A 26,600-nucleotide genomic window follows, 5' to 3' on the forward strand; every position below is an offset into this window, starting at 1 on the left:
CACCTTCCTTTGTTTTTAACCAAGGGAGTCTACCACGAGAATAAATTCAGTGTGTGGACTGACTCACCTTTTTTAATTCAGCATTCACGTCACGACCACACTCCCCAGGCCCTCTCACACGCATGCACCATATGGGGGGAACAAAAGATCTCCGATAAAGAGCCCCGGTTTCGGGAGCCCGTCAGACATTGCAGCGCCAGTCTGACGAGGAGCAGAGCCCATATGATGAAGCATGACACCTAGCTTGCTGGGTGTGTGAGGGTTCTAGTTCCAACTAGGGGATTCCCCCCACTTACCAGCAACACACCACTCTCCGTCACTCTTCCCGGGGAACTTTTGTACACCCTTTTGTGTCATCTGTGTAAAGTGTGTCTGATGCAAAGTGCTCTGACACCCTACACTGGTGAGTGGCTCTATATATGCATCTGAGCGAGAGTGCAGTATATGCACCTGAGAGAGTGGTAATGGAGACTTTGGCACTGTTTAAGGGTGATGTTGAGGGAATCCGTGGTGAAGTGGTCATTGGGGGCGCCAACAAATATTGTTGCACCGGGCGCCACCAGCTCTAAAGCCGGCCCTGCAGGAAAGTCTTGATATGGGCCTGTCGGGCCCCAGTGAATTTGCTACTAACAATGCTGCAGCATCATAGACCATTTTGACTATTTCCTAATAGCCAGAATGGACTCTTGAATAAGGCCTACTAGGGAACATTCCCTGGATGCGGCCACCAGTGAATGGGGCAGGGATTTAACTGATTAATACTAGACCCCGGCCTTCAAGGTGATTGTGTTATTGCTTATGAATGAAATGATACTTCGTTGAGTGTGAACAGTTAGCAATAATGCCCTTCTATTCAATATAAAAAAGAAGTATTTGCCTGGACATTGATTTATTGACATTACTGAGTGCGCTTTGAGTTATGACTCATGTTTACTAGCCTGTTTTTACACCTGCCTCTCCTTCCCCTCCCACCGAGGGAGCCTTTGACTGCTCGTCCACAGCTATCATTGAGTTTCAAGTGCAGAAGAGGTAATTGGCCCAGTTGCTCAGGGTCCATTATACAGTGCCCTGGGACATCCAGTAGTAAAGGGCCTCAACCACCGCAGTTGAGCCCAGTAGCCTCTGTGTGCCCTGCAGCCCTCTGAAAGGAGTGCTGACTGCCCCATACTTCTTGTTAATTGACCCTTGTGAGCGCCTACTCCAGCACCACATACTCTACATTTTCTGTTACCTTTCCTTGACCCTAGACTCATTCCTTTGTTTATAATTTGTTTGGTTGCGCCTACAGGGTTCTTGAGCCCCCCAGATCTCTTTGCTTTATATGGGATCTTTCTATTAGCCCAGTTTACAGACCTGTCAACCACTGCTAGCCACAGTTGGCTGTGAAATTATTGTTAGTTTGCAGCTGGCTTTCACATGACTGTGCAGCTCCTTTATCGTCCCCCATGCAGCGCACTACAGACGGAGGTCTGGCAGTCACTCCAGTAGCTCAGGGAAAAGGATGTAGGAAGGCAGAGGTACAAGAAGAAACTCCATTTGTTGTAGTGGCCACTCTACCAATGCAGTGTTGTTAAGAAGCATGAACCCAATAAGATCTCGTCTGATCCGCCAGCCATAAACTATATGTTGAATAGACGGGGGAGATGTGCAGGGGACCACTCTGGAGTGAATACATTTAAATTAGCACACAATGTCCAAATCTTGTGGTCTCCTTGGAGTCCATACCCTGCACTTCAGAGTTTCATTTTTCAACTTTGCCTGTGAGTTGATGTACCTGTTAAAATGTTGTCATACTTACTGAGTGCAGGCGACCTGTGCTAACCTCTGTCAGTGAATATCTCTGACTGCTGTACCCTCTATACCCCGTGCGTGCTGCAGGTCTCCACTCGCTCGCTCAACTCCTGGACGGTGGCTGGATCCTCGAGAAGGATGGAGAAATAAATGTGCCAGGCGAAGCTCACAAGGCAGAACTAGCCAGAAGCCTGGAGCTGCTACAGAATGCTACAGAAGGTACAGGTTTCTGACATTCTAAGTATGCATCTCTGGCAGGCTACACATAAAAGTATAGCCCATGTTCTCTTTTGAGCCATAATAACCTTTGAAATCTAGTAAAAACATGTGTTCAGAGAAGAGAACAAAGGCCCATAAAGCATCTATGGCAGAGGTGTCAAACCTTTTAGTAGCAAAATTGACTTTTTTCCCAGCACATGCTACCTTATTTTACCTTTTTCCCCCCAAAGTCTTGGCATATTTTGTGATTAGTAAATTCATGAGCAACACAAAAGGTACAAATCACATAGCTCCTCATTTGAATTGGAGCTCAGGTGAATGACGTGCTTCTAATATTTTTTTAAAGCAAAAATGTGCACGGTTCCAATGACCTGGTGCTCCTCCTTTCAAGGGTGGACAATCAGTAGAGTGGTCTGTTTTCCACTGACTCGTGTCCAGTAATGCTACGTTGGTTGGAAGTTGCAATATTGTGGTAGAAATATGGAAGTGCAGTTGTATCTTCACCATAACATGAGCTTCCAGAATATGATCAAGGTAGATGCGGATTTAATATTAACTCCACCATAACAATATTTTGGAGCCAATGTTATGGTCTTGCTATATCTGCCGGTCGATATTTCTACTGGGATATTATCTGCTCATTGGATTCCTTTACGGCAATGTGGACACCTGATTAATTTCGAGTCTTGGCCCTTCCTTCGGTCTGGGACAGTAGGAGACACCACTAACAGAGAAGGGACTTTTTACCAAGTAATTTAATCACTAAGCTTGTGTCTAAGGGGCTTAGAGCAGGGCTTGAAAACTTCAATATTGATATATTATAAGTTAATTACAGTATAAGTGGTTTGAGGTTTTTTAAGGAAGCGTAAGATTAATGTAATTCATTTGTGGTTTAGTAGTTGCCTCCTGTGGGATTTCGTAACCTAGATTTTTTAATTTGCTTCTCTGGAGTTGTTTGGGCAGTAAGGGCGTTCTCTGTGTGTCTGGTTGGTACTATGAGGGCATCCACTCTGATCTGAATCTAGAAGGCATTTGTGTAAAATAGCAGTTTGACAGCAATAGACATAGCCTGAATCTCTCAATGTTGCTGATTAGAACCTCTGACCGAAACCAGTGCTATCACACAACAGAGGAGCTGACTACAGTCAATTCTACCTAACCTACATTGTGTGCCTACTCTCTTTGTGATGTTATTTTTATGTGGCTCCTGGTGGTTTCTTATAATACGTCGTTTTAGTTATGCACTAGTGTGGTGCACTATTTATGTGTGTTAGACTGTTGCTACGTACCGTAGAACATAAAGTCACATGCGAAAAATGAAAATAATGTTTCATGTATTTTCATCTTTACTTTTCACAGTCTTCCACAGTTTACTGGAAACTATTAGCTACCACTGTGGAGTGCCTTCGATGCAGGAGGAAGTGGCCACAGGAAGTGAAGAGCAGGAAGTGAAAGAAGAGGATGAAGAAATATCTGAGATAGGGTTTGTGCATGGTTTTTGTCGTAGGTTTAGTGTCTGCTACTTATTCTCCACTCTGCAGTTCCTTGGTCCTTATTTAACTGTGCTGGCATACTGGGTAATTTGACATTCACTGGCAATTCCCCTTAGTTCTAACTTCATCAACCAAAGTGATATTATCAGCCAATAACATATCTTCTGTGGGCAATTTAATACATTCATTAGACTTTAGAATCAACAAATTGATGGTTTCATCAGACAATCCAATATCTTCATCATACAATGTGATACATTTCTCAGCAGGCAACGTGATACTTTCACTAAGCAACAGAATACTTTACCCAAAGAGTGAATTACTTTCATCAGATAATGAAATACACTCACCATGTAATGATAGTCTGCAGTTCGTTTTATTTCCGTTTCCTACGTTTCATGTATCAAACTATATAAACCAATTACATCCATGTAAAATTACTTCACATACATCGACTATAAAATTTCGAAGAAGGAACATGAATAACTCTATTGCATATTTATATGATCTCAAAATTACACTTTGAAATCAAGACCCACCCAGGATTTGCGTACTACTCTTATGACATATGCTCCATCAGAGTCAAGTAGTGACTTCCAAACGTTTGTGCCCTAAATATAACTTTCAATGACAAAAGTGGTACAACAAACACACCATGATTACTTTAAAATATTCAAGTCAAGTCAAGTCAAATCCACTTCATTCGATTAATTAAAATCATAAAAGTATGCTATACAAAAATGCTAACATTTAAAAACATTAAAAGAGTTAAAATTACACACTTATATACAAAATACACTTCCATGAAAAACACGAGATGGAGTACCTAATACATTTATTCTACACGGTCATATTTCCCAAATGCATGAGTTTGTTTTAGAAGGAAGTCGCTACAGCAGTGCCCCCCAGACCAGACCTCCTTATTCTTATAGATGCTGCCAGAAAACTGGCCACACAATACATAGTTTCCGGGGATTCCATCATTTGAAGAAATAGTAGGGCGGGTTTATATTGTTTAAAATTCAATTTTTTCAATAATGGTGCAATGAACCGTTTCCGAGGCACGGAAAACAACCTGCAGAAAAGCAAAAAATGTACCGTATCCTGGGGAGAAAGATCGTCACATTTACAGGGGGGATTGACCTCCGGCCTACCCCACCCGTTCACATCCCACAGTACCATCTACATTTGATTGAAACGAAATTTCGTAAGTAGCCATCTGTGGAAGCAGTTTGTCACAATCGATAAATAAGGAGCCAACCTCAAAGACGATGTAACCAATACATGGGCCCTTACTGAGGGTTTGCTTATCTCAACCGCCTCTCGCTCTGCTTCACAGAGCCTAATAAAGTTGGTCTTGGCCCAACCTATGTCGGCTTTGCAGAGAGATTCTGGTCTAGAGAAAATCTCTGGACGGCCAAGCTTCTCAGCCAGGCTCTTGATGTAGAACAGCCACTGAATATCCCTGACATAATCTAAGTTAAGACAATCCTTTATAATTGTTCGGTTTAAGGAGAGATGTGGATTCAGCCAGATCTTAATCCAGAGCAGGATAGGTGCTAATTTAATTATGTCTGTAATATAACTCAAACCCAGCTCCAGGTGGATAGAATATGTGGCTGTAGATGATGGAAGACCAAGAAGAGATCGCAAAAACTTATTCTCCTCAATTTGTATTCGGTCAGGATTAGTAAATCCCCAAATTGCTGCTCCATACCTTGCAATACTTTAAAATATGATATTGCAAAAAATGGATATTTTAATATTGTATATATTTGAGCATCAGTCACATCCTGGTTTCAAAATCAACATAAGCAACAATTTCTACTTATGCTCCTCTATGCCCAGTAACATGTTTGTGTGTGGTATTTTTATATTGTGACCCGAGCCAAAAGGAAGCTTAGTGCAGTACAGAATTAAAGATGGACATAAAGTCTGCAGGTGCTAGGAGAGGTAGCTGGTTTATGGACTGTTATTGTATTGTTATGTAGTGTTCTTTTAAGAGGTGAGTCTACAACTCTTTCCTAAATTGGAGCAGCGTTGGGGCTGTCCTGATGGATACAGGGATGTTGTTGCAGAACCTGGGTGCAAAAATGGAAAATGTCTACTGCCTTTTTTTTTTCTTTTTTACGCTTCTTAGTATGCAGTCTGATGGCTGTGGGTGTGCCGAGCGTCACCAGAGATGGTGAGCGTGTCTGCAAGATAAATGAGAGTCCTTGTCGTATTATGATATGTGATGTAAAGTGCACTATCACCTGCGAGTGTATCCTGGCGCTGAGCAGGTGTGTGTATGCCTATCCATTCTTATGGTAGGTTGGCGAATTGCAAAAACAGATATTCAGCTTCTTGAGGAATGCATGAAGAGAAGAGGAGACTCTTATGTGGAGTAGAAGGTCAGTCCCTGTTTTAGGAGTGATGTAAGAGAAAGCTCATCCTCCTAATCTGGTTCTGTGTATGCATGGGATGTGTGCAAGTAGGGGTCCTGTAGAGCAGAGGTGTCTGGGTGGTTGGTGGAAGGAGATGCGACTGTTCAGGTAGGTGGAGCCTGAGTTGGGTAGCTCCTTGAATGCATGTGTGAGGAGTTTGAATTGAGTTTATTTCTTTGTATATCTGGAGCCAGTGTAGTTCCCTGAGGTGTGGTGGGATGTGAGTTCTGTGTGGTAGATTGAGGATGAGTCTTGGGTCTGAGTTCTGAATAGTTTGTAGTCTTCTAGTGAGTTGCTTGGTAATCCTAGTATAGAGGGTGTTCACATAGTCCAACGTGCTGGTGACTAGGGCATGAGTGACAGCTTTGTAAATGTTGCAGCTGGTTTTGAAGGTGGGGTAGGCCTGCATGAGCACAAAAATACTCTTTTCCAATGGCATTAAATATTGCTTCAGCAAAATGGCTGCATGTACTGCTCTTCTTGCCAATGGATTTAGTCTTCTTTTCAACTCATTCTAAAACTTTCTGCTGTGAGCTGCCTGAGGGTTCTCACACTAGCAGCTTGGGGGCATTTCAGACTGTACATCTTGCCCCTTCACCAGTAACCTTTAGTAAACAATGAATATTAATTCCTGTACAAGTGTATTTGGTTTTGCGGCTATAAGACTTGAGGTCTAGTATAACACCTAATATAAAGAGAGACACAGGCTGATGTCAAAGCTAACTATTTTACAAAGAAGCAGCACTGACTTTCACAAATAAAACATTTTCTTCGTAGCATGGGCCTCAAGAGCATCAACATACTAAACGGAGTATGGGAACCATACGAGTGCCCGATACATTGTCATACGGATCTTTCCTTTTTCAGTAAACATTGTCTGGTCTCATCAGGCACACTCATGCTCCCTCCTTAGTGCTCACTGTCCCGTCCGTGCTGGTAATCTGTTACTCTATCCCCAGTCCTAACTGTGAAAGATTGGGGTTTGGCTTAATCCTTTAAAACTTTATAAAACCTCCACAAACCTCCACAAACTTTCCTCATCTATCATTCCAACAAGCCATGAACTGAGCAAGGTTTTTCAAGCTACAAACCCAGTAGGTTTTGCAAGCAAAGATCACCATCAATGTAATCTAATTTAGTCTAAAGGCTTTGATTACAGCAAATCTTCGGCTAAGATCCTTCAAACTAAGATTGCCACCTAAAGACCTTTTAAACCTGAGCTTCTGACGGCGGTCTCTCCTGGGAAGAATATTTCAAAGCCTTACTGAACTTACATTTTCTTTGTTGCAGGTCAATTGCATCAGACAAGACCAGCACCTCGGGGAGGAGCAGCAAGCTATCCATACTGGTAAGAGTCCAAGAAGAGGTAGAGATAAGAAAAAAATCACATCTGGAGACAGGAAAATTGTTCTGAAACATAAATATAAAAACAGTGAGAGATTAGTAGAGTTATATTTAAAAATATACCAATGTTAGTACTCTGATGCACACATTTAAAAACATAAAAAAGTGATAATGAAAATACAAGGCAATATCGTGATTAACAAACCTAAAATAATATTTTTTTAACTGTCTACTATACAAAAAGATAACTACTTTGGTGAGTGGCGAATCCCTTTCCCAATGCACGCCACCTTTTCTTGTTAAATATCCTGTCTATTTAATGGGGGCAAATACCCATAACTCCCTTTTTCGCTTTCACCTTCTTCTTTGACGGAAATCTGTCACCTCACACTGTTGGCCTTGCTCTTTCATGCTTCATGCACCACTGTACAAGCAAATAACCATAAAAATAGCTACGGTTATATTGAAAAACCTCTTTTGGAAAGTTTTTTGTCTTTTCAAGGAAACATACCCATGACAGTTTTCACATGCAGGCCTATTAGGGCGGTGGTAGTTATATTATGAAAAGTGGGAGGCACACAAAGCGCTGGTAGAAGGCTCCTGAACATTCGTCCTCATCCTGAATTTCTTTAGTTTTAATACTTTTTTTAAGCCTTTTTTTGTTTTTTATACTTATTGTTGCATACTTGTATAATTTAAGTTTTCTGTTATTCCCAATGTATTATTGTCTAACATTCAGAAAATTGTCAGAAGGTCAGTGCACCCTAAGTGTGCTGAAGAGTAAAGATGAATGTCACAAATTTGAGAGTAAAGGGTTTTGCACGATAGACTTATTGAAAAAGGAGGCTCCATGAATGAGCCTAATCCTGTGTGATTTCTTAGAATACATTAACATCTTTACGTGTAACAAGGAGTGGTCTGACTATGATTTGTCGCCTGTATCCTCTGCCTTAAATTTCATGTAATGTCCGGTACAATGCTACCTAACAGTCCAGTCTGTACTCCTTCAGAACAATTGCATTGGTCTCTTACTATTTTATTCATCAAGCTATATAATGTTTCCATGTTCTCTGCTTCCCAGACAACCCCAGTACTGGACATAAGGATGGATGGGACACTGAAAGACCCCATTGAGACTGGTAGTTCTAGGTCTCCCACCCAAGCTGGGGTTCTTTTCACTCATCTTGATGAGGCACACAATCGCCGGGCCCTGAATCGAGGGGTCAGTAGTGGAAGGCTTCCTAGAGACCTGTACCAGGTGAGCAACCAAGACATATGTATGTTCAGTTCAGATAAAGCTCTAATACTCCCTAGAAGAAGACCAGGAAATATGAGGAAGAGCATGTTAGAGCGGCAAGGGTTGCACCCTGTTAAAGGTGTCTACTTCAGCACCTTCTACCAAAGTGTGTCGAGAAACAATAAACTAGTTGCCTGGCACATGGAGTGCAGGATAGGGTGTCCTAAATCAGGCATATATTAATAGCTTCAAGTAGGACAGGAGGCCTTTTATGGGTTTGCCTATAAACAAGATCTGCAGTAGTAATTGCTCGTGGGGTTTAACTATGAGTGAATCGGGATTTATATTCTACTCTCTACTAGGAGCAACATAACTATTTGTGCCTTCATCCCTGACTCAATTGTAATTCTGATGTCGGTGGAAACAGAGATTTTCACAAGTACCGGAATTATAAGATGTGTGTTTAAATCACACTTTTCTATCCTCACTCCCATTTCACCCTGAAAAACCTTGTGAAATCTTTGTGGGGGTAGCGGTCCGCTAATAGGAAACTCCTAAGGGAAATCACTCAGAATGCCAATTCCTGAGGGTATCTCCCATTTTTTAATCTGGAACTTTTAATGATGCAGTAATAATGCCTACTGTAAGTATAGATCCCTCTACCCCCATGAAATCCATATGACCCAGTGCTGGATTTCCGTTTTCAGAGTCCTGCGTCTCCTGTAGTGAGATCCTTTGTCTTTTTTTACATATCTTTTTTCTTGCTATTTTTAAGCATGATTGCCTGTCTGATCCCTAGGCTATTGTACATTGTAAAAACAACAGGTGATGGACAGAATGCTGAACAATGTCATACATTCACCCCAGTACAGAGATCTGGGCCTAAATCCATTGTTTTTTTGCTCACCATGCCATTCCAGTTTGAACCCAGCCATATGCAAATCAGTCTTGACCCTGTGCCTCATGGGAACAGTCCAGCCCGAACTGCCAAGCCAGGTCCTCCCTGGACTGGAAACAAGCACCCAAGGACCGGTTTCGGGCTTTCAGCCCTCATCAGCCTGGATAGCTTGATTCCAGTGGCATGGAGAGCACGGGACTCACGTCTGAGCATACCCGTCGCACTCGGGGTGACAATCTCTGTACTGGGGTGAATCTATGACAATGTTCTGCATTCTGTCCATCACCTGTTGTTTTTGCCTTTGTCGCCCCGAGTGGGATGGGTATGCTCAGACGTGAGTCCCATGCTCTCCACACCACTGGAGTCAAGCTATCCAGGCTGATGACGGCTGATAGCCAGAAACCGGTCCTTGGATGCTTGATTCCGGTCCAGGAAAGACATGGCTTGGCAGTTCGGGCTGGACTGTTCCCATGAGGCACAGGGTCAAGGCTGATTTGCGTATGGCCATGTCTGACCTGGGGTGGTGTGGAGTGCAAAAAAACGATGGATTTAGGCCCAGATCTCTGTACTGGGGTGAATGTATGACAATGTTCTGCATTCTGTCCATCACCTGTTGTTTTTGCCTTTGTCGCCCCGAGTGGGATGGGTATGCTCAGACGTGAGTCCCATGCTCTCCACACCACTGGAGTCAAGCTATCCAGGCTGATGACGGCTGATAGCCAGAAACCGGTCCTTGGATGCTTGATTCCGGTCCAGGAAAGACATGGCTTGGCAGTTCGGGCTGGACTGTTCCCATGAGGCTCAGGGTCAAGGCTGATTTGCATATGGCCATGTCTGACCTGGGGTGGTGTGGAGTGCAAAAAAACGATGGATTTAGGCCCAAATCTCTGTACTGGGGTGAATGTATGACAATCTTCTGCGTTCTGTCCATCACCTGTTGTGTTTGCCTTTGTCGCCCCGAGTGGGATGGATATGCTCAGACGTGAGTCCCATGGTCTCCACACCACTGGAGTCAAGCTATCCAGGCTGATGACGGCCGATAGACAGAAACCGGTCCTTGGATGTTTGATTCCGGTCCAGGAAAGACATGGCTTGGCAGTTCGGGCTGGACTGTTCCCATGAGGAACAGGGTCAAGACTGATTTGCATATGGCCATGTCTGACCTGGGGTGGTGTGGAGTGCAAAAAAACGATGGATTTAGGCCCAGATCTCTGTACTGGGGTGAATGTATGACAATGTTCTGCATTCTGTCCATCACCTGTTGTTTTTGCCTATTGTACATTGTATACATATTAAGCTTTAATGTTTTGAATATTAACCGATCGTTAAGAGTATGACTCATTAATACCCAGGAGTTGGAAGACCGGATGTTGCAATTAGGTCTTTGATTATCTGAAATTATTGAATGTACAGTGTTAGAATGCCTATCTGGGTGAACTCATGCAAGTTCCTTTACTATTTAGGGCATTAGTTACCCAGTGCCAAGCAGGCCTTGGTGGCATAAGGAACCGTAGACAGCCTACTGGTAGAGCTGCGTTAAATACCCTATTCCATACCTCCTGCCCTATAGCACCAAGATTTAAGGTTTTGTGAAATTCTCAGGAGAGAGAAAATTCTTCAGAAAAAGCCAATTTTGGTAAAGCCGCCGAATTTAAGTTTCATTTAACGTGTTTAGTTTGCGTGATTTTATAAAGGATGAACATACTGTGATAGTATCTTCATGCCTTTAAACTAGAATCCAACTCGGTGGATAACCTTATAAATTTCCAAAAGTACCACTGGGAGAATTGGCAAGTTTTTATGAGCTAAACCAAACGTCAGGAAGTCATACATGTAACAAATAGAAAGTAGTCTCAATGATTCAACCCTGTCCCCCATCCTCCATGTGTGGTATAATTGACTTAGGAGCACCACATATTTTTATTGTTATTCATGAAGTCTTTAAGACTGTTTCTAGTATTTTGGGACCTCCATCCTCAATGCGTGACATAACTGACTTAGAGGCACCACTGCATATGTCTAAATTTGTAAGTACATTATTAATTCAATAGGTAGGTCGGGTGCCAAACTTCCAACCTTGTTCACTGTCTGATCCTATCGAGAGAGGAGGCAGGTTTTGAGGGCACGGGTCTTGGAGACATAGGCAGGCTTTGAGACTGCACCTCCCTATGGAGGAGCCTTATAGGAGGGTGGTTCATGGTCAGGGATTGGGACTTTGAGACTCTCGTTGCCTAAGGAACTGTGGAGAAGACCTGGAAGGGTTGGGCCAGGGTCAGTAGGGTACTGTCTCAACAGCCAGCTCTTACATTCCCAAAAACACAATTATAGGTTTATGGCGGCAATTTCTGTGCCCAGGGGTGATTGGAAAACCTGTAATTGCCTGCGTTCATACAGTAACTTTCCAGCCTTGAGCTGCAGATGTATCATATGGAGGGATATTCAGCTCACCCTGTGCTCAGTGTTTAAGATCGGCTATTCAGTCACAGGATGACTGGAAGAATAGTTCAGAGGACACATGGTAGCACAGTATGAGCAGACCGGTCTGGGCATGGAGGACGCCTACCACCGCCAAAAGCTGATTATGCATTGCCTTCCAAGGTCCACAAAATAGTTAACCGACTGGATCTCAGTCATGGCATTAGGCATCTATTCTGGACCCTGACCAACAGCCTATATTCTGGCTAATAGAAGAAATCTGAACTTGAGGGACCATCTTCTGTTGTATTGTGTTTAGGAGTATTTCAGACTTATTTTCAGGTATATAGGTTTAAATGTTTTTATTGGAGGTTTTTGCAAGGAAATCTGTGAAACACTCCCAACAGATCGGCAGACAACCGAAGTACAAGTTAAAAAGCATAAATAATCATTTTAACCACCAACTCCTTTCTCGATCGCGACCCCAGTGCCACTCTTTGTATATGGTGCAAACTGTATTGTTTCGAATCGGTCCCAAAACTCAAGACATCCTCCACATGACAAGCACTTCTCTGTTTAAGCTCCCCACAATCACAGAAGTTGAGATTGATGTTGAGAATTCTTTTTAGAACCTTCACGAAATGGGTGCACACAATTTTTCAGCATTCTTTGGCTATGGACTGCAATGGCTGACACCATTCACTTCTCAAGGATGAATCGCCTTTTTCGTTGTAATACTCAATTTCTCTATCACAGCAACTCCTATAACTTGAGGATTCAGTCTAAACCAGATGGGTTGTTACTTGGCTCCTGTGGGCTGCAGCAGGCTGAGCTTGGGTAATTATCAGCTTCTTTACCTCTGTGTAAAGTGGGAAGTAATCTGGAACTTGCATCCATACAGGATCATCTAGGTTTCGAGACAGAGCAATTCCATAAATTCCATTTATGATCCCCAGTATTCTGTCAACTTCAGGCATTACCAGAATACATGGGTATGAGTGCCTTATGTGCATATCCACCCCAACATTAGCAAGTTGTCCCTCTGCCCTGTTCATGCACCTAGGGAGGAGTTTAGTACAGATACAGTATACTTTTGCACATGCATTACCTCCCTGTAGCAGACCTAGCTGAAGCATAAGTTCTGGCTCATGTGTTCTCATTTCCCCAGACCAGCTCACTCCCCAGTTTACTTTGCCACTGGTTTTTGGGTGGCAGCCTTTGCATCCGCTTCCCCAATCCTGCACCAATAGCCCCTATATGTCCAAGATCAATGGGGGGTAGTGCATTCTGATCATTGCCCAGTATCAAATTCTGAAAAACCATCAATGGTCTGGTGTTCAAAGACTTAGGGGGACCTTTAAACTTCGGCGGGTGGTCTGGGAGCCCGCCAGGTCAGCAGAGACTCTGGCGTCTGTTGCCCTGGTGGAGGATCACTAGCCATGTTTTAGGAACTCAACATACCTGGCAGGGATGTGTTTGATGAAATATCATCTTCTTGTATGATGGATGCGCTTTTGCAACTGCTAATGCTGAGAGGCCTATATGTTTTTTCAGCCCATTCCGCATTTGGTATTGTTTTTCAAGGAGGCGCGAGGGGTGATTTCTTAAAAAGAGAACTTTACGACCATTCATTGTTATCTCTGCCAGGTCCGAAAGGACTCGCAGTAAAGGTCGCCTCATGGAGAGAATTCTTAGTAGAAGAGTTGTGTTTGACTTTATATAGTAATCCTTTGAAAAATAAGATGTTTACTTATTTGCTCATTTTTTTCATCGTGTGTGGCACCCTTTCACATAAGTCGCATTCTACTTTAGCTTAAGCTAGGCGATGGGTTGCTGTATATTGTTTTATTACATTACAATACACTATTAATCCAGCTGCTTATGCTGGAGCTACCTCCCCAGGTGTTTTCAGAGGGGTCTTGGGAGATAAAAATTAACTTGTGAAAAGTGTTTGTTTTTATTATGGTTACTTTTAGTCTTGTATCCTGTCTAGTGATACATTCATGTGCAGGTATCTTCACAGGATTCGTGGTGCATTTTGTTTAACTAACATGAAAGACATTCTGACCAATCACATTGGTGACACAGGGTTCCTCTCAGTGAACACCATCTTGGTGAAATACAAACTAATTTCACTCATATGCAACTATTGCCATTTCTAGGATTCCCATTTTAGAGATTATTTACAGATTTAAGGATGAGGATAAGACATGTATTGTTAAAGGTAGAATTGAAATCGCAAAGAGGGAAACACCAACCCGCAATGATGCATCGAACATGCATTGAAGGGAAACAATCCTAAAGGTGGGTGTTTGCCTTATTGTACAAGCAAAAGATGGAATTATAAATGAGGATATGAAAATAGTAAGATGTAAGTTCTGTCTGCATTGTAAACTCTGCTTTAAAGCCATTAGTCATGCATCAGGGGGGAAAGGGGAGCTCTCATGTTATCCTTGTGCTTAGGGTTCAGTACTGTGCAAAGAAGGGTTTAACTTTGACTAAGCAAGCAATAATCTCTACCAATATGCTTTTGTATACAAAGAAAACACCAAAGGAGAAGAGAAATAATGATGAGGTTGCATTGTAATTGGTAAAGGATAACATGTAATGTCATCCATAACTCAGTGCTCCAGCCCTATCCTTTAAATTAACATAAATGCCTGTTGGAAGCTGAAGTTTAGATTACATCGGGTAACCCAATTTCAATAGGCATGAAATTGCAGTGGTTTGTAAAAGAAGGTCCATGACTGGAGTATTGTGTCCCTGAGGACATGCAGTTTTCTAGAAACCAGAGGTGACCTTTTTATTATGAAGCATGTTTTCTTGCTCACTTTACCTGCAGAACACTCCCCACCCGATTAATTTGACTTTTTTGACAGAGTGCTATCCTCGCCATGGATTCTTATGGCCAGATTCGACGTGAAAGATTGGTCACCCTGGTGAATGGTTACATTCGAAGCAGCAGCTTGAAAGAGGCGGTGAAGAAGATAAAAAGAGAAGTCTACTGCCGGCCGGAATCAGGGAAATCGCTGAAACTACTGCGAGACTTCGAGCAGCAGGTATTTGTGATTGGGTGAAGTGACACCAGCTCCTCCATGCCACCAGAACTGGAAGGCAAACATCATGCACACAACTTTACTCAACTCACTGTCCCCTATCCACCAGGGTCATAATGACGCGCCACTCGACAGAAGCAACCGAGTGTTCATTAATCCTATCTAGAAATGATGTCAGCGAGCCTAGGGTATAAAACCGCTAACCACAGACATTAAATAATGTAACCCAATTTAATCTTAGGACTGGCTAGTATGATAGCACTTGATATCCAGAAATGGATCTACAGTGCATTACGTCTGGTGTGCGGGTATGCTCTCTCACTCCAATCTGGATTATTGACTCTCTAGCTAGTTTTGTAGAATTCACTCTTCTCGCAATCCTAGATGAGGCCTTAGGCCTTCAAGAGTGAGCTTCACTCCTCAGATAATCAGTGATCGCAGCAGGCCACATGATGCTACCACCACAATCACCCACACTGTAGACTAATCTGAACAGTCTAACTGTCGCCTTACCCCAGCTGGAAAAATAACAATAGGGGGGGGAGAGAGAGAAGTGGATCCAGTCTCCCTGGGCGTCAGGAATAAACAAAATAGAATACACAAGGTGGTTTGCAGTGGTCCCTAAAAGGATGGGGAGCACACCGTGTTTTTTAAATGCCCCTCACGCACCAACAGGCCCCTTGGTGTCATGCTTCATCATCGGGGCCTTCGCACCCCTCTACGGGATGCGGCGTGCTACGACAAGACGACTACGTAGGAGCACTTGACAGTGAGCTATGTGAGGGTGTGTATTGAGTGATGTGAGTGAGGTGAGGTGAAAGGGTGGATTAAAAAATACCTGGCACTAAGGAAAAAAATATTTTTATTCCGTCCTTGGCTGGTATTGGTAAAAAAGTGCAAAGACTGGTTGAAAAAATACGTACTAGGGTATATCAACCAACAACAGTGTCAACATGTTTCGGAGCACAAGGCTCCTTCTTCAGGACGAGGATATGCACTATGATCCTCACCTTACTCACATGGAATGTGAAAGTGTTCAAAAAATATATTAAAAAATACAATGTGTAATATACCTATCAATGTTTTAAGTGAAGGTATGCTCGTTGCGCCCAATTGGCGTTTGAAATATTTAAGTTCAAGTGCCTTCCCCTCAACGCTGCGTTGAGGGGAAGGCAGGCGATCGTTCTATGCAGTCACCGTTGTTGACTGGGCAACGAGAAGTGATACCCCCAATACTACGCTTAGGCTCATGAGGCCTTCCGAATTTTGAACTTAAATATTTCAAACGCCAATTGGGCGCAACGAGCATACCTTCACTTAAAACATTGATAGGTATATTACATATTGTATTTTTTAATATATTTTTTGAACACTTTCACATTCCATGTGAGTAAGGTGAGGATCATAGTGCATATCCTCGTCCTGAAGAAGGAGCCTTGTGCTCCGAAACATGTTGACACTGTTGTTGGTTGATATACCCTAGTACGTATTTTTTCAACCAGTCTTTGCACTTTTTTACCAATACCAGCCAAGGACGGAATAAAAATATTTTTTTCCTTAGTGCCAGGTATTTTTTAATCCACCCTTTCACCTCACCTCACTCACATCACTCAATACACACCCTCACATAGCTCACTGTCAAGTGCTCCTACGTAGTCGTCTTGTCGTAGCACGCCGCATCCCGTAGAGGGGTGCGAAGGCCCCGATGATGAAGCATGACACCAAGGGGCCTGTTGGTGTGTGAGGGGCATTTAAAAAACACGGTGTGCTCCCCATCCTTTTAGGGACCACTGCAAACCACCTTGTGGATTCTATTTTGTTTATTCATGCCTTACCCCAGCTACCCATAAAACTTTCACAATGCACTCTAAGATTGAACTTTTTTATACAGAGATGTACTATTGATTGGGTACTTTCTTTTTAACCCAATAATTTCAGTATTTTAAATAGTGTTTCTCGATAGCCTACCTACCGGGCACGTGCCTATGCAAGCTCTGCATAAAGACCACTGTGAAGATGGAGGATGGAGAAATGTCCTGTTGTCCACAGCGGTTGACTGGTTAAAACTTGAAAAATGATGCAGTTCTCATGGGCTGACACTACCAAAGGGGGCATACTTTCTCCCCAGAAATAAGTAGCTTCCCTTATGAAAAGGGCTTTTTTTTCTTTTTATGTTTGAAAGCTTTATTGAAACGAATTTGTCAATACAATAAAGTGACATCAGCAGAACAAAGTGAAAAAGGGACAATCATGGGAAAGAAAGAACATAGGCAACTGATGGCACAATGAGCAGAAAAAATCAAAGCATTTTTAAAAGAGTTTTCATAGGAGGGGGAGGGAGGAGAAGGGGAGGGAGGGGTAGAACCATGATAATACAGTTAGAATAAAATAAAATAGAAATAAGCATGCTAAAAGGTGGCAATAAAGTACAGTAAACGCACAACTAGCTAAACGATAAATGGTGAAAACACTTTATCAAAACAAGTGTAAAAAGAAGAAACTACATTAGTGAAATCTAAAAGCATGAAACTACAAGCAGGAGTACAACTGTTCAAGGAGGTTTAAAATTATCAGAGGAGAGTGGAGTGTATGTCTTTTTAGGGGATTGATCTAAATATAGGGTAAGAGGCAACCAATATAGTTCAACATTGCGAGAAGGTTTGCAGGAGGATGCAAATGCAACATCCAATCTATGAGAGTGACATAGAATGTTCCACCAGCATAATAAGGAGAGTTTGGACAAAGACTTCCAATTGGAGGCAATTTGTTGAAGTGCAAGGCCTAGCATAAGGTCAAAAAGACCATGGGACTGTGAGGGGAGGCCCAAAGACTCTGAAAGGCTACCCAAAAATACCAAAGAAGTAGAAAAAGATATAGAAAAATTAAAAATACAGGAAATACGAATCTATACCTGTGTCCAGAAAAGCCGGACTGAAGGACATAGGAAGAAAAGATGGAAAAGATCAGCATTGGCAGCATTACAGGTCCAGCAGTTAGCAGTAGAAGAGGAAAGAAAATGAGAAAGAGAAAGGGGAGAAAGGTAGAGTCTGTGATAAAAGAAAAATAAAGATTGAGTAAGAGATGCAGTACGGGAAGTCTTTAAAGATTTAGTCCAGAGTTTATCCCAAAGGGAGGTTGGCCACGAACAACCAAAATCCTTTTCCCAAGTTAGTTCCAATTTGGATTTAGGACGGGCAGGATCAGGAGCAGAGAAGTATCAATATATAAGAGAAGCTTTAGGAATTATAGAGAGAACAGTAAGTAGAGAGGAAGGTGAGGTGGGTGAGATATCGGATGGCAATGAGTAATATCGATCGAGAACAATTTCCATAAGGACATAGTACTTCTTTGCAAACGAGGGAGGGCAATGAAATTGGGACTGGAATTGGGGAAAGGAACAAGGAGACGAACCGTCAAAAAGGTGACGAACCCAGATTATACCTTTCGATCTCCACGAAGACCAGGCAATAGGTCTATTTCGTAAGAGAATGAGTGAGTTATACCAAATGGGTGACAATAAAAAGGAAGCGCGGGAGACAGAACCTGTGGATAACAAGGGCCGCAACAGAGAAGAAGTGTGTTTAAATAATGGGGGATTAAGACATGGAGCCTTAGTAGTGAAGCAAATGACATCCTGAAAAGAGTACGGGAACAATAATTCACGTTCAACAGAAATCCATAGGGGGGAGAGAGGGTCTGTGTCCCGCGATAACCAGCGGGAAGCTTGACGAAGAGAGAAAGACTTGTGATAAAGTCTGAAATCAGGAAAATTAACTCCACCATTTGATTTAGACTTACGAAGGGCCAAAAGAGAGATACGAGCCTTCTTCTGCTTCCAGAGAAATTTAGACAAAACAGAGTCAATACGACGGAAGTAGAGAACTGGGATATGAACTGGGAGCATGGAAAGCAAGTAAATCAAGATCGGAGCGATCATCATCTTGATCGAGTCAAGCCGACCCCACCAGGAAAGGTACAGGGGGTTCCAAGAAGAGAGCAATGATTCAATTCTAGAGATGACTGCATTCATGTTAAGTTGGATAGAGGAAGAGATAGAATTAGAGAAGAGAACGCCAAGGTATTTTATTTTAGTACTATTCCAAGCAAAGCCAGTGGAATCAAAGAAATGTGGAAGGCAAAACTTAGTGATAGGAAGAATCTCCGTCTTATCCAAATTTATTTTATATCCTGAAACCAGGGAAAATTTCTCAAATTCATCTAATAGGGAGGGAACAGAAGTAACTGGGTCTGAAATTAATAGAAGTATGTCATCCGCATAGGAAGAGAGTTTGAGCTGATAAGCACCGTACGGAAAACCAGAAATGGAAGAGTTGTTACGAATAGAAGATATGAAGGGTTCTAGCGCTAAAATGAAAAGAAGAGGGGAAAGAGGACAGCCTTGACGTACTCCCCGCTTAAGTGTGAAAGGGGAGGCAAGTTGACCGTTGACGAGAACTGATGCTTTGGGCATAGAATATAGTAAAGAAACGTAAGAGATAAATTTCGGACTAAAGCCATGCCATGTCAATGAAGCGAACAAAAAGGACCAATCAATCCGATCGAAGGCTTTCTCAGCATCAACCGAGATAGCCGCAAGGGGAATAGAGAGAGAGGGGGCTTTATTGAGAACATTGAGGAGGAGTCTGGAATTGTCTGAAGTAAGGCGGCCTTTAACAAAACCACATTGTTCGCTTCCAATGAGATGGGGCATAAGTGGATCGAGACGAAGAGCCAGTAATTTTGCGAAAATGTTATAATCTACATTAACTAGAGATATCGGCCGATAGTTTTTACAAAAGGCTTTTTTAATGTTTATCTAACCAATGACAAAAACCGCATCATATTTCTGCATTCTTTATGTACCAACCATAGTCAGCTTGGCTTCTCTTTTTTGTACTAATGATAGGTGGCTTATTTAGTGCCATCCAAAGGCCACTGTGGTGCCTCTTACTTGCTATCACTGGCAAACCACACTACTCTAGTAATTTAGCTATGTCCACCTTCGACAGGCCTTAGCTTAGAAGTCCCTTCACAATTTCTTTGTGTATCCACCACATTGCTCATTGCTCGCCTTGGTCACTGATCTGGTGCTTCTTATGGCGGCCCATGGAGGGGCTAATGATGACCTAATGCAGATGTGGTGGGCCCATATATTTATATGGGTTCACTGGAATTCCCTTAAGTCAAATGGCCTAGCTAGTGCCAGCGAAAGCTGGGCAGAGGTCACACAATTCTTCCCTGCCAGTGTACGGCTGCTGCATAAGGCCTGAGAGGTTGGGCATGATGTGCTTCTCCCACCAGCAGTAACAGGAGTGAGCCCATTGGCCTGTTTCCCAAGCCAGGTACTAATAAGTGCATATGCAAAGCTTCCAGGTCACTGAGTGGGAGATGGTAGGCTGCACAAGAACTCAGATTACATATTGGTGATCCAGGGGCTGGAGAGAGACTTGGTTGGGAGGGGTTGAACTGGTTAGAGATGACAATACAGTAAAGAGGGATTCCATGTAAATGAGAATTTGTTGAAGAAGAGCATCTTTTGAGTGTGATGTTTTAGTTTCAGATTCATTTCTATTAGCATGCTGGTAGGAGAAGAGGGATATCATTGGTTTACAGTGGTAATGTTGAAGATTGGGACACTGAGAGTTAGATGCAGACATTATGCATTCTGAATGGTGATGTGAGTCCTAGATATTCTACAGAGGATGGCAGGAGTCGCAAAAGGTTAGGTGTATGGTTGGCATAAATTTGTTTATAAAGATATTGTCTCCACCAATTACAACAAGATGATAGAGTGCCAAACCTTTTCAACCACTCACCCACAGTCACATATCTGGTTTAATCCATTGTTCTTTTACTCACCATGTCACCACAGTTTGGACCCAGCTATATTCAAATCAGTCTTGACCCTGTTCTTCATGGGAACTGTCCAGCCCGAACTACCAGGCCAGGTCTTACCTGGACCGGAAAAATGCAACCTGGGACCATCCAGGCTAGCTTGAATCCAATGGCACAGTGAGCAAGGGACCCACATCTGGACATACTCATGGCCACTTAGGGCGAACATAGCAAACACAACAAGATGATGGACAAAGCGCTGCAACTTTTCAACCACTCACACCCAGTCACAGATCTGGGTTTAATTCATTGTTCATTTGCTCATTATGCCACCCTAGCTTGGATCCCAGCCCCTAAGCGAGATAATCAGGGAAAGTCAGAGAACATGGCTTGATTGGAGAGTAGCTAGTGTAGCGGAGTTGTGGAAAATGTCCAGTGTGCGTGTGGAAAACATGTGCTGTAAGAGTAAAACTGATCAAGTGCCTGTAGTAGTGGGTACATGATGCCAAGAGTAGCCAGTTTTACTCTCATGGATGGATCTTCACAGTAGTCTTGGTGTTCGTTCAGTGGACATCAAATACACAGACTAAAGTGGAACACAATCGTGAAAAAACACTGTTACAGACTTGGAAATCTAGCATAGATTTCTTGATCATTATTGTTGTGAAACAAGGCCGAGACTTAAAGGATAGTTGGCAGGTCCAGCTCATCATTATCTCAAGATGTTCTTTCCTTGTTTGTGACAGTCACTTCATCGCTGGAGAGAAGCAAGGCGCCACAGCTCCGAGAGTCGACGCCTGCTGTCAGAATCCTTAAATGAAATCCTCCGAAACGCCGAGGTGCAGTCTGGGATATTTCTGATTAAGCCCATTATGTCATGGGCCGGAGGGTAAGCGCAAAATTACAACAAATGAGTAGGGTTTAAAATGATTTCTGTACTGTACATGAATTTTAGGGGCGGGTGGGGTCCTTGTCCTTCCCGCCTTGTAAAGGTATTTACTCCTGCCTAATTCTAGAGCAGGAAGGGAGAGAGTTGGTGAATGTTTGTGGGCCTTCCAGCCCTGAAATGCCCATTTCTACCTACCAACAGGGACTTACTCACAGGCACATCTTAGTGAACCCAAGTAAATCCATTTAGGTGCACAAAATGACCTTTTTGAATAGGAAAGGTCATAATGAACACGCAAAAGAAGCCTTTTGTGTATGCAAGTCAAATGTACATGTGCAACTAGCTTTGAGAATTGGTCCCATGGTATCTATGGCCTCCAGGTGTGAACGCTATGTATGTGGGGGCTTTGAGACAAATCAATTATACTGGTAGGTTGCTCTGCTGTCATCAATGCTCAAATAAACTGCAATAGTGAGAAGTCCTCTTTAATGGACTTGGCAGTGGGTCAGGTAGTTGGAAGATGAAGACAGCAGGAAAATATATGCCTTTCGTGATGGCCTCTCATGTATTTGAGTAGGGCTTTTCCTATAGCAAGATCAACTGAGGTAAAAACCCAATGAGGGTGTAGGAGAGTAGGGTCTGCTTCCTATGGTCACTCCCACTTTTTGCTTTTGGTTTACTGGTTTTCGACTTAGATGTGGCTGTGGGCCTGCTAATCAGACCCACAGCCCAGATGCACTCTCTCTAAATTTACACCATGTACTCTAGGTACATACACAATTGGGAATTGGTTCACCTTGTCAGCCCCTGTAGAAGTGTACCCTAGGTACTCAGGGCATACCAGGGGCTGCAGCATGTACTATGCCACCTGTATTTGGCCACTCAAATAGACACAACTGGCTGATCACTCAGCTGGGGCAAGGTCGTGTAATCACCCCTTGCTTAGGTATAGTATTCCTATATCTACCCTTATATATATAGACACACAGTAACCTATAAGTCACTCCTATGGCAGGCCTTAACAATCCCGGAGGCAGAGTGCTTGGTTATGTGTGAGATGGTGCTCTAGCATGAGCAGAGCCTGTCTGCAGCTTTCGGAACCATGTCCTTATAGCTGTTCTATGATATTGCCATACCATATACTCTTAAGTGCATTATGAACCTCGCGGTTAAATGCTAACTTTGGTTTGGCTTTATCCAAACATGTCTTGTAAGGTGTCATACGCTTTGGAATACTACCCACTCGCCAATTCTGGCGACGGGGGTAGCATTCCACCCTTCTAGAGGGAGAAGACATGTTGTTGCTGACTATCCCGGTTAAAGTTAACCAGAGCCCCAGCGTCACAAAATGGACGCTGCTGACACCGACACAAGTCTGACCTCCTGCTGCTGGGAGTCCTTCCAGTCACTGAGGTTTGGACAATAGGTTTCCTGCCTGGAGAGGTACGAGCACCACCCCAGACAGGACTTTGTATATTGGGACAGGGAGGGCTGAATAGATTGAGACACTGCCTGGGGCACACTAGGTGCTCCATGCATACCCCAGTTCAAACCGGTTGCTGGGGCACTCCAGCCCCAGCTCTGGCGCGAAACTGGACAAAGGAAAGGGGGTGTAACCACCCCCCTTCCTGGTCCCACCCATAGGAGGGACCTAGAAAGTAATCCAGCCCCTTTTAGTTGTATAAAGGTAGGAGCTGAGTCCTGAGACTTTAGATTAATCCTGAACCGAAACTTGACACGAAACTCTGGACCTTCGACATTCTGCTGAAGCTGAAGACTGAAGAATCTCCCTTGTGGCCAAGGAGTGACCACCCTGGGCAACCAGGCACCATCCAGCAAATCAACGGCTTGCTTTGTCTTCGTTCCCGCCGGAACCCGAGCACAGAGCCTGACAAGACCCAGACTTCCAGACCTCTCTGACCCTCTCTTCACGACTGCAGCATAGCTGAGATCCGTGGAGGCGACGAGACACGTGGGACCGGACATCTTGGAAAGCTTGCAACTTTCTAACTGTGCAGCTCCTGAGGCATCCTCAAAGCTGTGCACTGGGGACTGAGAAACCCGGAACCCGAGCTCCACCTGCACCAAAGATCAGCCCTCCCCACTCCACGAGTTCTGCATGGGGCCCTTCTGCTTGTGTTCTGCTCGACGCGTTGTCCGGTTGCTGGCCCATTGGCTAGTAGCCTCTGTGACGACAATCCTTTTGAATCACATCGCTGGTCTGGTTGCCCCAGACTGGCCCTTGCCTCCCTGCAAAGGTGAGACACCTCAGACCTTGCTGGTCTGCACCAGAAGCCTTCTTTAAATCCTGCGTGGGTTGCCTTTGCCAAGGCTCGTTGACTCCAATCCGGAAGTCGACCCCTCCATCTGCGAGAACCTTCATGGGACAGCTCCTCTCCAGCACCTGGTCATCGTCGACTCCTCCTGGTCCGCGTGGCTGAAGAGACAAACTTCAAGACAGCACCTGATTGCTCCTCGACGTCGTCTGGTTCCTTCCTGGTTCCACCCGGTCACTGGCTAGTGACCCAGACTCTGTCCCCTCTGCTTTCAGGTCCTCTTCATCTTCGATCCACCCTTGGATCCTCCCGGACATCTTCCTCCTGGTTGCCTGCAGCATCTTTCTTCAAAGGGTACTTAGGACTCAACGGCGAAACCCAACACATCTTCACACCTATGCACCCGCCGTCCGTGGGTGAGGTAACGCGAGTACTTCGGTGCTCCCAAGTGTCTAGGTTTTTAGTTGTTTCCTCCTAGCTAAACCGGAAGTGTCCTAAATCCTTCTAAATCTAACTTCTAAGTTCCCATTGACTTTGCATTGACTCACGCGTGTGTTTAAAGACACTGCACGCGCCACCTGTGGGCCTCCTACTTCTAAACTAAGGTTCAGATAGTGTAGCCCCAGCGATTCCCTAGGCCTTTCCTTTTCTCGTGATGTGGTACTTATTATATGGTTTGCTTCACCCCTAGGGCCTAACTGTAAATTGTGCAACTTAACGTATTCTGACTAAGTATCTTGTTTTGTGCTTTTGCCTCTGATCTCATAAAGAGTTCAGAGGAGTATGTTAGTAAATAAATACATATATATTTTATATATATTCTGTGTGGTGTCCTTTCATTTGATATTCAAGGGGTTACATATGGTAAAATAGCTGGCTTTATACGCCCTCAAGAGTCTTTTAGCCTAAGAGTGTTCTGTCCATGCTACCACTAGGATAGCTGGTCTATAAGGTTGACTTCCAACCATCACCATAAGGGTTGTTTGGACTGGTGCAAGGTGTTCATTAGAATAGTGAACATCATATACCAGGCCAACTTCTCACAGAGGGGATGAAGGGAGGCCTTTTACCTCAGTTGATACTGTTACCCAAGCTCTCATGGGAGTAGTGGATTGCCCTGGTACATTTGTTTTCTATAGCATTGGCCAAACCAGACAGCCATCTATTACACCATTGGAAGAGGGGTGCCAGATCGCCCAGAAAAACAGCGAATGTTGCCTTCCATCTGGGTCTGCAAAGTCAAAATGTATAGGTCTAGGTCTGCATGCACCCTTGCACCATTGCTGGCTTTAGGACTATCACAAAAACCCCTTTCTCCTTTACATCCACACTCTCTTGGTTGATGTAGAGGTGCTCTCTGGCTCCCTAGCGACCAGGGGTTGGCTGGACTAATGGAACAGTACTGATGCACCACGGAGGTGTTCTACTGGAGCCATTTTTTCTTTTCATCCGCGCTCTTGGTTGATATAGGTGCTCTATTGCGACTAGGGGTTGGATAGACTAATGGAACAGAACTGATGCCCACGGGACCCATTTCTTCTTTACATTGGCACTCTTAGTTGATAGAGAGGTGCTCCCTAGTGACTAAGGGTTGGTTAGACCAGAGGCGCAACTAGAGCCACATTTCGGGTGGGGCTGATAAAAATTTCGGGGGGGCTAATTCTTCCAGTCATAGGCAGAGTGGAGAGGCAGGGGCTTAAAGAAGTTGTGAAAAAACAACAAAGCCTCGTTAACAAGTGAATGATCTTTTAAAGACCTGTGAAGTACTCGGGTGCGGGTGTGTGTGTGCCCGGGAAGCTGTCTCACCCTGGGCTGACACACACAACAGGGGGCTGAAGCCCGTTGAGCCCAATGGGCGTTGCACGCCTGAGTTAGACTAATGGAACAGTACTGATGCCCCACGGAGGTGTTCTCCTGGAGGGGTCTTCCTCACCGTCTCAGACTTGTGTTGCAAGGGAATGTCCTAAAGCAGTGGTCATTGGACGATGGTATGGGACTATCAGGGGCTAGGCATGGGCAGCATGGGCGGCTGCCCAGGGCCCCGAGCTCAGCCCATCAACAGGGGGCTTCGCAAAAGTGTTTCCCTACCAGCCTCGCGCCTGTGGTGAGCACTGCGTGGCCCAGGGAAGGGCTGCCTCTCCTCTGGGCTTCGCAAGCATGTGTAAGAATAGGAGAAGATGCCCCCCTCCCCTGTGCCTTGCAGCACTGGTTAATGGCTGGTAATCCCAGAGAGGGGGCCCCTTTTCCCCAGGGCTGTGCAGCCCACATGTAGTGCGAGGCCCATCTGCATTTGCAGCTTTGACCTGTAATTGGGGACAGGGTAGGATTGCGAAGGCAAGCAGTCGAGCATAGGCCGATGGCCCGTTGCTGAAAGGTGTGACATGTGGGCCGGTTGTTAAAGGGCCTCAACTTCATTCCTGCCTCCCAGGCCATCACACTGCTGGCTTTTGTGTGCGGGGCGAAGGTGTTAAGTGTGGCAATCTGCCTTAATTGTGGCCAGGTGTTGCTCTAAGTGTTGTGTCATTCTTCCTCAGCCCCCCATTGGTGCCGCAAAGAAGTGTCTTGTCCCAGACCGCTCCCCTGCCAGGCAATGGTGGGTGGGGGCAGGTGGGAGTATGCCGGGCCGTCACTGAGGGAGCAGGTTTTTGGCTATGGACAATTGACACCTTAGCCTCCATCTTAGCTGCCAAGGTTTCAAATTGCTATGTGTGAAATTTTCAT

At 44.1% G+C, this 26,600-nt stretch overlaps 1 protein-coding gene across 1 annotated transcript in view; it reads left to right on the forward strand.

The window, feature by feature from the left end:
• The window catches only part of LOC144826256 (uncharacterized), a 257,403-nt gene that overhangs the window by 160,554 nt on the left and 70,249 nt on the right, over positions 1 to 26,600 (forward strand). Inside the window, exons 17-22 of the mRNA XM_078684620.1 lie at positions 1,879 to 2,010; positions 3,370 to 3,493; positions 7,220 to 7,277; positions 8,355 to 8,531; positions 14,703 to 14,882; positions 21,461 to 21,603. Coding sequence (XP_078540746.1) covers positions 1,879 to 2,010; positions 3,370 to 3,493; positions 7,220 to 7,277; positions 8,355 to 8,531; positions 14,703 to 14,882; positions 21,461 to 21,603 — 814 coding nt within the window. The remainder of the gene's footprint in view (positions 1 to 1,878; positions 2,011 to 3,369; positions 3,494 to 7,219; positions 7,278 to 8,354; positions 8,532 to 14,702; positions 14,883 to 21,460; positions 21,604 to 26,600) is intronic.

The sequence above is a fragment of the Lissotriton helveticus genome, chromosome 3_2, assembly GCF_964261635.1.
Source record: "Lissotriton helveticus chromosome 3_2, aLisHel1.1, whole genome shotgun sequence".
Lineage (NCBI taxonomy): Eukaryota > Metazoa > Chordata > Amphibia > Caudata > Salamandridae > Lissotriton > Lissotriton helveticus.